We start from the raw sequence: 13144 nt of genomic DNA, 5'->3' as shown, positions 1-13144 counted from the left end.
GGGACAGGGAATGGGAATGGGGACAGGGAATGGGGAATGGGAATGGAGACAGGGACTGGGAGTGGTGACAGAGACAGGGAATGGGGACAGGGACCAGGAAGGGGGACAGGGAATAGGACTGGGAATGGGGACAGGGACAGGGAATACGGTACAGGGATCGAGAATGGGGTCCGGATTGGGATGGGAGCAGGACGGGAACGGGACAGGGGGGACATGGGAACAGGCAGGGGCAAGGGGAGTATGGAAGGGGAGTAAGGAATGGGGCAGCCACTGCAGGGGGACCGGGCTATGGGATGGGGACACATGGGGACAGTTCCAGGGCAGGGGGTCCTTGACCAGCTGCCCAGAACCTCCACCAGGGTCTCCCAGTGCAACTGGAGCCACTCAGCCTGGGGTGCCCAAAGCCCTGAGCAACTCCCAGGTCCCTCCAAGGAACCCTCAAGTCCCTCAAACCCAGCATCCCCCACATCCCCTGCAAGAACCACCCCCCATGTCCCCATCCTTGTCTTAGCTCAACATCTTTATTTTTACCTGCTTTTTAGAGTTTTGAAAGAGCAAAGAGAAATGAACAGATAATCCAGGCCAGGGGGGCCAGGAGGATGTGGAGCCCCCAGCCAGGTGTCTTCCCATCATGGATCAGCAGCACCACGGGTCACCGGGGGTCTGCCCACCGGGGCTCACTGGGGATCATCCAGCACGGATCCTCCCATGGGGGATGGAGCTGGAGCAGCGCACGGAGCTCTTCCCACACTGGGGCACTCGCAGGGCCGCCCTTCGTGGTGCCTCTGCTGGTTTTGGGTCAAGGCTGAGCTGTGTGATGAGCTCTTCCCACACCTGGGACACTCGTAGGGCATGGGACATCACCAGGAGCGGGGCTGGGATGTGCCCTGGTGCCTGGGACATCACCAGGAACAGGGCTGGGATGTGCCCTGGTGCTTGGGACATCACCAGGAGCGGGGCTGGGATGTGCTCTGGTGCCTGGGACATCACCAGGAGCGGGGCTGGGATGTGCCCTGGTGCCTGGGACATCACCAGGAGCGGGGCTGGGATGTTCCCTGGTGCCTGGGACATCACCAGGAGTGGGGCTGGGATGTGCTCTGGTGCCTGGGACATCACCAGGAGTGGGGCTGGGATGTTCCCTGGTGCCTGGGACATCACCAGGAGTGGGGCTGGGATGTGCCCTGGTGCCTGGGACATGACAAGGGGCGGTGCTGGCTGGGGTTTGTTTGGTGCCTGTGAAATCCCAAGGGCAGTGTCACAGCGGGGCAGCTCTCAGTGTCCCCAGCAGGTCACAGTGTCCAGTGCAGCCCGTGCCAGCGGTCACTGCGCACACGGGGCAGGCTGGGCTGGACAGGGGACGGGGCAGAAACACTGCCCCGGGACTGGGGTCTCCCCCTGCCTCTGGGGCGCCTTGGGCAGGGCACGGGGCTGCTGCTGGGCCAGGGGGACAGGCCGTGCCCCCTATCCACTGCTGCTGGGCCAGGGGGACAGGCCGTGCCCCCTGTCCCCTGCTGCTGGGCCAGGGGGACAGGCCGTGCCCCCTGTCCCCTGCTGCTGGGCCAGGGGGACAGGCTGTGCCCCCTGACAGCTCCCCAGGCCCCTCTGGTGCCTGTCCCACATCCCTGTGGCTCCTGTCCCCACAACCTTCACTCCCTCCATCAAAGCCCCACTCAACCCCTTAACAGTGACCTCTGGAAAGAAAGAATGAAGGAAAGGAAGTGTTGTCTGTTCACCCTGGATGGATGTCAGGCACCCACCAAAGCTGCTCTCTCAGTCCCCTCCAGAGATGGACAGGAGAGAGAAAACAGAATGAAGGCTTCATGGGTTGAGCTAAGGACTGGGACAGATCACTCAGCAAATGCCATCATGGGCAAAACATTTTCAAAATTGGAGATATTAATGGAATTTATTGCTATCTGGATCAGGGCAGGACAGTGAGAAGTAAAACAAAGCTTTAAAAACACCTTCTGCCCTTCCCTCCCTCCTTCCCAGCTCTACCTCCCCCCCAGTGGGTGCAGGGAGACAGGGAATGGGGGCTCTGGTCAGTTCATCCCCTGTTGTTTCTCCTGCTGCTCGGGGAGAGGAGTCGTTCCCTGCTGTGCCAGGGGTCCCTCCTGGAGACACTTCTCCATGAACTTCTCCACGGTGAGTTCATCCCACGGACAGCAGTTCTCCACAAACTGCTGCAGCGTGGCTCGCTCTTCCATGGGCTCACAGGTCCTAGCAGGGCCCTGCTCCAGCCTGGGCTCCTCTCCAGGGGTTTTCAGGTCCCTGCCAGGTCCCTGCTCCAGCACAGGTTTCTCACGGGGTCGCAGCCTCCGCTCAGGCATCCCCCTGCTCCGGCACGGGCTCCTGCAGGCGCTGCAGGTGCATCTCTGCCCTCCGTGCCCTCCATGGGCTGCAGGGCCCAGCTGCCTCACCAGGGACTGACCAGGGAATCTCAGGGCAATCAGCTCCAGCAGCTGGAGCAGCTCCTGCCCCTCCTGCCCTGCCCTGCCCTGCCCTGGGGGTGTGCAGAGCTGCTCCTCTCACATGTCCTCACCCTGCTCCTCCCTGCTCACAGTCACAGCTCCAGGATCACCCATTTTCTTAAATCTCTTATCCCAAAGGCGTTACCACCATTTCTAACTGGGCCAGCCTTGGCCAGCAGCCGGTCTGTCCTGGAGCCGGCTGGAATTGACTCTGTGGGACATGGAGGAGCAGCTGCTCTCACAGAAGGTGCTCCTAGAGCCCCTCTCTTACCAAAACCTGTCCATGCAAACCTGGTATAAGTATGGTAGGGTTTTCATTACCACTATTAATTCTCATTATTTCTATGAGTTGGAATAATGTAATCAAGTACTGCAGACAGAGAAATATTGGTTAAGGTGTAATGAATATATGAGGGAGGTAGAGACATAAATGCCTGCTTTAAGTACAAAATCTGATATATTTCCACACCTCTCAGGCATGAGAATGGACTCTCAAAAAAAAAACCAAAAAAAAACCCCACAAAACAAACCAAAAAATCACCACAAGAAACCAAAAGCAAAACCAGATATGATTTCAAGAAGAAAGTAAAATGATACAAAAACTTACTTTTATAGAAATATTGTCTGGTTATAGCTCTGGGACCACACTCTATGTGGGTTGTTTTATTTTTACTGGCTTTTTGAAACCAAACAAGACAAAGACTTACCAGAACAACAACTCTGTGACACAAAGTATTTGTGTGTGGGTGACAGTAGGAAATGACAAACGACTCCAAGCTCATACAGGCCAAGGTCTGTCCTTCTGGTATTTCTTTCATCCCCCAGCTGAAACCTCCCTGTCCTTGCAGGTGCCTGGTGGAGGATATCAAACCAAAGACACTTCCACCACCCACTGCCCCACTCCTCCTGCACAGAGGATTTTTCCAAGTGCATCCAACCAGATTGGAGCACCAGGCAGGCTCAGTGATGGCTGTCTGGGGCTCACAGAAAGGCAGCCAGGCTTTGTAAGCCTCAATTAAAACCCAGGGAGGGATTTAGCTCCATTTTAACAACATTCCTTTATCTGATACTCACAGTCTGCATGTCATTAAGTGAATGTGTTTTGGTTTCTGGGGGATGCACACAGTGCAGGCATTGAGAAACTCAGCAGTGAGTGTTTCCTACAGGCCACATAATGGGAAAATTGAAATCTGCCTGTACTGAACATGGAACCCCCTGGCAGGGTCAAGGAAGTTAATTCTAAATCAATGGGGTTAAACACCAAAGAATCTCTCTCTTGTTTGGGCCAGGCTTTTTTCCCCACAAAAAAATCATGCTGCCAGCAGCACCTCTACAACTGGAATTTTTTTCTTTTAAAACACTGACATAAGCTGTCCAGAGTAGCTGTTGATGCACCATTCTTGGAAACAGCCACAGTCAGGTTGGATGAGGCTTTAAACAACCTGATCTAGTTGATGATGTTCCTGCTCATTCCAGGGCGTTGAAACTAGAGGACCTTTAGTGGTCCCTTCCAATTCAAACAATTCTATGATTTTTATGAAATTTCATAAAAAGGAAAGCCTCATGAGAAGCCTTGTGTTGGCCCAGCTTAAAACGTAAAGGTTGATACAGAGCAGGCTGGAAAGGTTCCCATCTTTCCCTGAAAACCTGTGTATTGCTGCCAGTGAGTAACATGCAGCTTTCAGCTGGTTCCTAAGGAAACAACAGAGGTGTGACCAGCTGGTGGGGAGTGTGGCAGGGCCCCATTGCAGTTTTGGGGTACTGGGGACCAATGGCTCTCAGAGAGCCCCACAGCCCATTGAGGTCCCTGCACACCTTGGTTAAACCCAACCTGAGGACAGCCCTGCTGCTCCAGCTTGTCCTGGAGGGAGAGAGGTCTGGATGCTCCATTCCCATCCTGCTTCTGCAAATGTTGACAAGCACCGTTTCTCTTGATTTTGAACCAAATGCAAAACCTCCCCGGAGACCTCCCCTGCATTTTGACCCTCATTTTTGCTGTCCACACACTCCTGCACCCACCTCACCCCAGAAGCTGAGCAGGAGCATCATTTTTAACAAGATGCTGCAGATTCGGCAGAGAAATTAATCTCAACAGCAAGTGCTGACCACTTTTTCCTGGTAATTCATTTAAACTGGGAAGTTAATTCTATTCAACTGAGCTGCCCTTCATCACTTAGAGACACAGGCTTTGAACATCCCCGAGTGAAGTGGCTCTGGCACAAACCTTCCTCCTCCTCCTCTATCTACCCTGACCCCCGCATCCCCTAGGGAATGCCACATGCCAGTGCTGTGTGATCCTCCCTCTGGAGGCTGATTAGCCAGAGCTGGAGAGTTCAGGGAGGTGAGAGCATCGGAATCCTCGCGCTGACGTTTGATCGCCGACGGCTGCCCGTGCTCCCAATTAGCCTGCAAACGCTGCCTCCGGCTCACAAATACTTTAAAAAATGAAGTTTGACGAAAAGCCGCCTGCGTTGCCGTTCTTCAACCCTCTCTGCCATATCAAAGCCTTTGAGAATATCCGAGGACAACTTTTATAGCCGAGAAGCGCCCATTGGAGCGCTGGCTCATTACTGCTGTGGCTGTGCTGCCCATGGAGACGCAGAGCATCCATCAGCCCACTTACCAGGAGCACTCCTGAATACCAGCAAGTGTGTTAGGCTGGGAAGTTACCTCTGAGGGAGCCACCGAAGGGTTTTTCAAGCAGAAAGGTCACCCAGCTCATCAGTTTCTAGGGGAGATGATTAGAGCGGCGCATTTTGGGAGCCGTGGCACCCCGCAGCACGTCCATTCCCTGGCTCTTTTTTCCCCCCTTCGCTCACAGTAATGATCTGCAGCTCATCACAGGGGGCTCAGCGGGGGAGGACAGCAGCAGCACTTATTTTAATAAATAACATTCATGAGCTGGCTTTCCAGGCTGCAGCTTGGTGAGGAATGTGATGAACACTGAGAGGAGAGATCGAGAGAGACACTGGCACAGGGTGCCCAGAGAAGCTGCCCCATCCCTGGAAGTGTCCAAGGCCAGGTTGGGCAGGGCTTGGAGGAACCTGGGACAGTGGAAGGTGTCCCTGCCCATGGCAGGGGGTGGAACAAGGTTCTGCAGGACAAGGTTGTGCCTCCTCAATCTTCTCTCTGATAAGTTAACATTCAAAACATCACCCTGAGCAGTGATTCCAGCCTAAGGCCTGTGGTGGGAAGGTCCCAGGTTTCTGGCAGGGCTGGTGTGTTTCTGCACTGAGGAGGTTTTGGGGCAGTTCTGCTCAGTTTCAGTGTATTTTCCAGGACTAGCTGCACTCTGGGCTCTAAGTGACCACAGCAGATGTGCTCCAGCTGCTGCTCAGGCCAAGCTCCCTACAAAGCAGAAATCATCACCAATGTGTTTGCACAATAGTTAGGAAAAGCATTGCATTGGGAAAACAAAAGGAATATCTTTAGTTGTTACTTCTGCAATTTAACACGACTGTTAAAAACATCTGATGAAAATAGTGCTAGAAACATTGGCAAGCCTATCTCCCTCCAAAATCAAAATACATCACAGCATTAACTCCACTTTAATGGATGAGCTCAAAAATAAAGGCTGAAGGGGGAGGAAAATTCTGAGAATAACACCTTTCTTTCCCCCCCACCCACCCCCCCCTTTCAAAACAGCTCCTTGTTTCTCCAATACATTTATTTTGCATTATTATTTCTCATGTAACTGTGAAGAAATTAAATACTTGAAAACACAACAAAACATATAAATTAAACCAAATGTTTTGATTAATGCAAACCCACTGGCATTTCTTTTCCTGAATAATTTAAAAATTAAGCTGAGAAAGCCAATTCCTTGTCAGAGAAGCCTCTGTAAAAGGGAATGTTTGGTATTTTGCAACACTTGTGTTAAGTGCTGGACTGGTGTCAGCATCTCATTCTTTTAATGCTTAGAACAATTTTAACCCACCCACACTCCAGCTCTGAATTATTTAGGAAAAGATGTGTCTTTCTAGACCTTCTCTGTAGTCCCTCAGCAAAGTGTCTGGTTGTACTCGGCATTTCTTATCTAGGATAAAAATACTGTATTTAAATAACACTGACAGTGTCCCCAATATGTGTATCTTTGAAGCAAAGTTGGGCCATATTTTGTCCTCCATCCCTCACTCTTGTGTCATAAAAATGTAAGGGATTTTTCTTGTATGGAAATAATCTGATCTAGAAAGGAAAATTAATGTAACTTTCATGGTGACCCTTTCTCTTGTTCAGCAGGCTTTTGTTAGGGAAGACAACTCCTCCTTATAGCTACATTCAAATAGGCAGAAAAAAATCAAGATATCTTTTTCTGAATGTTTTAAGGTGTCATTTTAATGAGTCTGCCTTTCTTTAGTGATGGAAATAAAACATTCACTGTGAGGAAAGAGTAAATATTGTCCCACAGGCAGAATGAGGCAACCAGAGGCAGAGAGAGAGAAGCCACATTGGGTGACACAGGCTGTCTGCAGCTGGATTCCCCATCCCAAAGCCGACATTTCTGCAGTGTGGAACAAGGCTACCTTTCTGACCCATTCTTGGACTCAAATGGAGCCCTGAAGCCTTTGAGCACCATCAGAGTCGTAGAGGTGATTCCATGCACCCACAGTGAGGTTCTCACACAGACTGGATGGGAAGGAACTTGTAGAGTGCAAAAACCGAGCCAAGCTGGGCCCAGTTCCTGCTCAGTTAATGGGGGCAGAGGTTTGGCAGTGTTTGAGCTGTGTTCAGCACGTGGTTTACTTGGGCTGGCTCCCTGGGGGAAATCTACTGAGCAGCAGCTGCTCGGCTCATCTCTCCTGGGAAGGCTGCTCAGGGACACACACGGAATGGCAGGAGGAGACACCAAATTCTCCACTCCTCAGAGACATTCTGTCTTAAACTTCTGCCTCAGGGCTTTCTGCACGTTCTGGATCTTCTCTGTGATCACGGTGTCACTGAGGTGATCCCCAAACTTCTGCTTCAGCAGCACCCGGATGATTTTGATGCAGCGTTCGTCCATCATGGGCTTGGCCTCCCGGAAGGTGTTGCCCCTGCGCCCTGTGATGGAGTGGCTCTGGATGTAGTCAGAGGTGAAGAGTTTGTAGAGCAGAGTCTTGCAGGCTGTGCTGATTTTCTGGTCAAACCTGATGGTCTCTTTGAGCTGCTCCTTGGTGTAGCCATTGAAGAGCTCCAGCACCTCACATGGCTGTTGGTGGGGCTCCTCCTGGAAGGACAGGGATTCCAGCCTCTGCACCTTCTTCTTCAGAGAGAGGACATCCTGTTGGAGGTCCAACACCATCCTTTCCAGCTGCTCCATCTTCTCCACCCTGAAAAATTAAAGTCGCTTGTGCAAAGGCAAGAAGACACCATGTCCTCACTCTGGATGTTACTCCTCCACCCAAGCAGTGATTAGATGCCTTCTGCCAGCAGGGCAGGACAACTCCTCTGACAGACTATCAGCCCTTCCAGCTATTCCTGGGTGAGGAGTAAGGCAGGAGAGAAAAGTGACATGATCTGGACTTTTCAGTTCTCAGGAATGTTCAGTTTAACCCTCAACTCCCCCTTGGCATGCATACATGGAGACTTTGATGCTCAGTTTTCTTCTTATTTGTAAGGAAAGACATGAAGCCTGTCTTGCAAGTCCCAGGACACATATATGTGTGGTATTAAACAACAGACTTGTGGGAAATGACAATGCAAGAACCATAACTTGAATTTTTTTGGCACCCATTTCTTGGCAAGAAAACCGTCCCTAGCATCATTTTATCACTGGATACTCGCCATCAAAGTAATGAGCAATAAGACAAGGAACACACAGCCATGTTTTGATTGTTATAGGCAAGAGCTTTGTAGTTTCTGCACTGTTTTAGAGTCCTCTTGCATCTCTAAATCTAAGCCCTACAATCAGAAACACCTGGCTTGATTGCAAAGAGACTCAGCAACTTTGGAGTTTAAAATTGCCCCACTTTGTCACCCATCTGTGATCTCACTGCTCACTTTTGTAGTGAGAAGGAGAACACAGTTAGGAACAAGTGCCTTCTTTTGCTAATTACCTTTCCATCTCACCAGGACTGACATTTTTGTGAGCCCTTTCAAAGCCATCCATCTCTTGCAAAGCATCAATCTTGCGCTCCTCACGGCTGGAAGAAACAAGCAAGTTAAACAGCACTGCCACAAACAGCTTTGTGCTCACATTCAAATTCATTCCTGAGGAGAATTATCTGGAATTCAAAGCGAAGTCAATTCTGGTTGTCATTTGCAACAAGAATGAAACAGACTGAGAGGGAACATGAAGGGTTCTCAATGTGCACAAACTCCTCTGCATCCCCCTGGCACACAGATATGGGGGACCTCCCACTGACCCGCCATGGAATCAGAGAACAGGCTCATTTCTTGCTGTGTGTGCCCACACAAACTTCTGTTATCTTCTGTGCTTTGGGTTTAACCTCCATGAGCATCTACTCAAAGCAAGCACTGCCAGAGAATGGAGACAGTGTGGACAGAGATCAATATGTGTGGTGTGAAACATTCAGGCTCTTTATTGTGCTTTCAGGTGTCACCTGTTCAGACAGATCTGCTGTTGGCATGGGGACAAGATGCCATCTGGCTTCCTCTTCATTGGAAGGGCAACATAATCTGCAGCAAAGGTGAGAGACAAGCTGAAAAATCAGCTGTTGAAAAGGTCCTGAACCCCTCTGTCTCCAGAACATATTATCTAAGCACCCCTGCTAGATTGCATGGCAACACCTTATTCCATTTGCATAGCAGTGATCCAGACAGGCTTTCCAGGACTGATCAATGGGGATTTGTTATTAGAAAAAAGTGGCATCTCAAGGGCTTCTGTTCTAAGTGCAAATGATGTGGTGGGGGCAAGGCAAGTAGAGCCAAATCATCTCTGGATGCTGCTGTTAGTCAGCAGGTAAATAAGACACTAGCACATTTTCATAAGTGCATTTAATGGGTGCAGTAGTGGGTAGAAAAATAGGGAAATAGGCAAATCTGAGAAGGTTTGACTAATGGAGACACAGGGCTTTTGGGAATTTCAGTTATTCAGGCATTCATTCATTCAGATTGTCTTTTGGCTTGGGGGGAGAGAACTGCTAGCCCAGGAAACAGCTGGTGCCTGACAGAGCAGAGACCATACCCTACATACAGGCATCTCCCTTTAGACAGCCCTCCTGGAACAGATCTCCCAGGTGGAAAGGACCAGGAAATGCCATCTCTAACCTCTGTAGCCCTGAGACAAAGCCATACAGCCCTGGAGCAAAGCAGAGGTTTTCTGACTGCTCTGCAAGTCCCCATCCCACCCTGTCACTCAGGACCAGGCAGCAGAGCCAGAACCCAAGGTTACCTCTGGCAGCTGGGCCAGCCCTGTCCTCTTCACTCTGGGAAGTCCCTGGCCCTGGCATGGCCGTGGTGATGAAGGTGGATGGAGGTGTGAAGGCACTGGCTGGGTGGGGGGGAGCTGCCAGTGAGCAGGGACTCCCTGCCACGCTTCCCAGGACACGCCTGTCCTTGATGGAGGAGCTGCTGGCATCACGGGGCAGGCTGGCCTCAGCCACCCTCAGCAGTGGCTTTGCAGGAGAGTTCCTGTCACTGGGGTATTTCCTGGATGCATTCCCTGAGGTCCATTTTGGAAAGGTTTTCCTGGATTTTTTTGGTGGGGATGGCATCATGCTGTGGACAGCTGGTTCTTCTTCTGAAAGGAAGGGAGATACTCAGGATGAGCAATGGGACAGCAGCGTGTCTGTCTTCCACTCCCACTCAGTGCTTTGTACACTGATTGCAATGATGTGAAATTTATGATGGGACTACAACATGCTCAGCATCCTCCCACCCAAAAAGCTCCATGGAAGTTGAAAGGTGCAATTTTCAAAAGCCCTTACTCACTAAACTTCTCCAGGAGCTGTCGATCTTCCAGCAGCTTCTTCTCCAAAATACCTTTGTGCTCTGTAGGAAGAGAAGATCTTTCAGTACTAAACTCCTTCTGCTCCTGAGCAGCCCCAGATTGCAAACCCAGGCCAGGGGGGTGTCACTTACCACTTATGCCTTCCACCACACCCCAGTACAGCCCACTGAATCCAGGGCAGCGGGCCAGGACCTGCTCCCCCACAGTGCAGAGGTGGAAGGGCTTGCGGGGCTCCTTGATGTTCTCGATGTCGATAACCCGGCTGCCGTCGGGCCAGTGATGAGCACGTAGAGCTTGGCTGACATCAGGGCTGCCCACCTGGAGCAGAGGGACAGTGTGGGAATGTCACCACAGGGGTCGGGGCTCTCCTGTGGGTGGGAATGTTCACAAGATGTGCTTTACCCAGGCCAGCACAACCTGCAGATATAAAATACTTGGCCTTACATTTGCTCTACCAGTTATTTCATTTCTCTGTTCCCATTCCCACCTTTCTGAGCTTGCCTTGTCCTAAAGCCCTTTGCTAGGAGGCTGTCTTGGGTCTGACTGAGCACAGCACCACATGCCTTCAGTGCATCCAAGTGTCCTTCGCAGTGACAGCCATGGCAGGTCTCACCTGGGATCAGGCAGGGCCAGCCCTCACAGCTGACACTTTGAGCAGATGCTGAACAAGCCACTGAGCAGACACAGGCTGGCTCCTCTGCCCCTGTGAGCCATCACAGCTCAAATGACTTCAGTGGATCTCCAGCAGTTTGCTCCAGTGCAGGGCTGTGTCTGTGTGATATCAAGGCAGTGCAGAGAAGAGACTCAAAAAGACCCAGGGGTATTCCAGGAAATGATTGTTCCCTTGCCTCCACAATTATTTCCCCCAGTAAACATCAAAATGCTTTGATAAGGAGAACAGAAAATTCCCTTCATTTCACCCATGGGGAAACTGAGGCACAGACCAGTGATAGATATGTCTAAGGCAGTCAAGCAACAAAGCTGCAAGGAGCTGGATCCTAAGTCCTGGCCCACGGCTCTGCCCACTGAGCTTTCCCTTTCTGCCCCTGGAGCTGCAGACTTCAACCATCGGAAAAACTGGAGAGCCAGGCTGGTGGTGATTTCCAAAATCTCCCATGCCAGAGGAGCAGCTGAGGAGCCGAGGGCTGCTGAGCTCAGGAGCAGTTTCTTCCCAGCTCCTAAGGGCCCAGGCAGCATCACCCCAGTCCTGCCTGCTCTGCTCGGCAGCAGCATTTGGCAGAAGAGTTCTGGGGACAAGGCTGGGCCCATGTGCTGTGGCCAGTGAAGAATGGCCACAGTGTCCAAAGAAAATGGGAGGAAGCTGGGGTAGGCAGAGGAGAGTTGGAGCTGGCAGAAAGGGCAGCTAGGACCCAATTTATTCCAGTTTCTTGTTTTCTCTCCACACCCCCATTAAAGTCCTGCCTGGATTTGATTCCTCTCACTTGGAAGGTTCAAGTTCACCCTGGAGAACTTTCTCTTTCCCTATCTCAGCCACCATCAGTTGCAGCAAAGCTCCCTGCAGGAACTGTAACTCTCCCCAGACCTGTCAGTCTGCCCTGCTGGCACAGTCTCACACCTGGTTTTCTCCAGCCTTTTTCTCCCGACTGATACACACCCTGGCATTGGTTTTTTTTTTATCAGGAAGCACCATATACAAATGATCTGTGTGCCTGTCTCCCTACATCCTTCCCCGAAACAGGCAGCTGCCCCCAGCCCTCTCCCTAACGCAGGGAAGGCTACAGAGCAGAAACTGGGATAAATGCATAGCTGAGCCCTCTCCCTCTCAGAAACAGAGCTCACATTCCAGACAGCAAACAATCCCAGCCCAAACAGCTCTCTAGGGGATTTTCCTTTAACATTTAAAGAAAACACAGTGATCTTCCTTCCCCAAACCAGTTGTTCATTTACCCTTAGGAAAGCAACAAAACTACACAAACACAAAAACAGAGAGAGAAAAAAGAGAGATCACAATCCTGATAGCAACAGAGCTGCTCCTTGCCTGGTTAGCACTGCTCCAGGTGTTGAGTCTTGCAAGATGTCTCCTGTCTCTCCAGGTCTCTGCTGCCTGTTCCAGCAGAGGAGGTGACCGGACACTTCCTTGCCTTGTGCTTGTCCCTTCACCACAGGTCCTTGTCAGGTCTCCTTTGTCTGGCTTGGAAAGCTCCCACCTGCTGTCCCCACTGCAAAGGAAAGAAAGAGCTTTTGCATTCTTTGGTCCTGGTTGTTTTGTTTCAGCACTATTATTCCTGTTCTTTTCCCATATACATATATTATTTTTTCCCTTAGCTTGTTTCAGGTCTGTTTCTTACAGGGAGAGAAAGCAGAAGAGAAGGGGAAAAGCCTTGGGTTTTTTGGAGCATAAATAAACCTTGCATTTCCATGAGTTATTCATGAATAATTCATGAAAATGCATGATTAATTCAGGTTCATGGATTATTCAGGAATAATTCTCGAACATTCGTGGTTAATTCATGCTCACACAGCGAGTGACTCAGGCTCTAGGGCTTGGAGAACTCCTTTCTCCCTGAGACAGGAGAAGAGAGGCTTAGAGAAGCTGCATTGTGCACTTGCTGTTTACTGCCTCTGAGAAAAGAACATATTTTTGGCCCTTTTTGTAAAAAGAACTTGAAAAAATTGAAATGCCTGCAGCCTCCCGCCCACGGAAGAATAACACAGAACCAAAAGAAAAAACAAATTTAAAAAGAGGGAAAGAAATTGGACTTGCTCATGGAGGAAAGCCTGGCAGCAAGTTTTATCCCCTTTCAAAGCATCTTTCTACCCC

At 50.6% G+C, this 13144-nt stretch overlaps 1 protein-coding gene across 2 annotated transcripts; it reads right to left on the bottom strand.

Annotated features, from left to right (window-relative positions):
• Positions 1 to 6975: 6975 nt before the first annotated feature.
• On the bottom strand, positions 6976 to 12726 carry LOC140680865 (uncharacterized). 2 transcript variants are annotated; one of them, XM_072919706.1, is made up of 7 exons: positions 12672 to 12726; positions 12362 to 12542; positions 10494 to 10680; positions 9805 to 10403; positions 9014 to 9089; positions 8507 to 8593; positions 6976 to 7780 (listed from the first exon to the last, which is right to left on the bottom strand). In XM_072919706.1, the coding sequence occupies exons 4-7, from the start codon at positions 10127 to 10129 to the stop codon at positions 7333 to 7335; spliced, it is 936 nt and encodes a 311-aa protein (XP_072775807.1). In that variant the 5' UTR covers positions 10130 to 10403; positions 10494 to 10680; positions 12362 to 12542; positions 12672 to 12726; the 3' UTR covers positions 6976 to 7332. The 2 variants fall into 2 exon arrangements, with proteins under 2 accessions (XP_072775807.1, XP_072775806.1); XM_072919705.1 differs by lacking the exon at positions 12672 to 12726 and having other exon boundaries at positions 12362 to 12621.
• Between the last annotated feature and the right edge of the window lie 418 nt (positions 12727 to 13144).

This window comes from Taeniopygia guttata, chromosome 29 (genome assembly GCF_048771995.1).
Source record: "Taeniopygia guttata chromosome 29, bTaeGut7.mat, whole genome shotgun sequence".
In the NCBI taxonomy this organism is placed as follows: domain Eukaryota; kingdom Metazoa; phylum Chordata; class Aves; order Passeriformes; family Estrildidae; genus Taeniopygia; species Taeniopygia guttata.
This window is presented reverse-complemented; position numbering and strand designations above follow the sequence as displayed.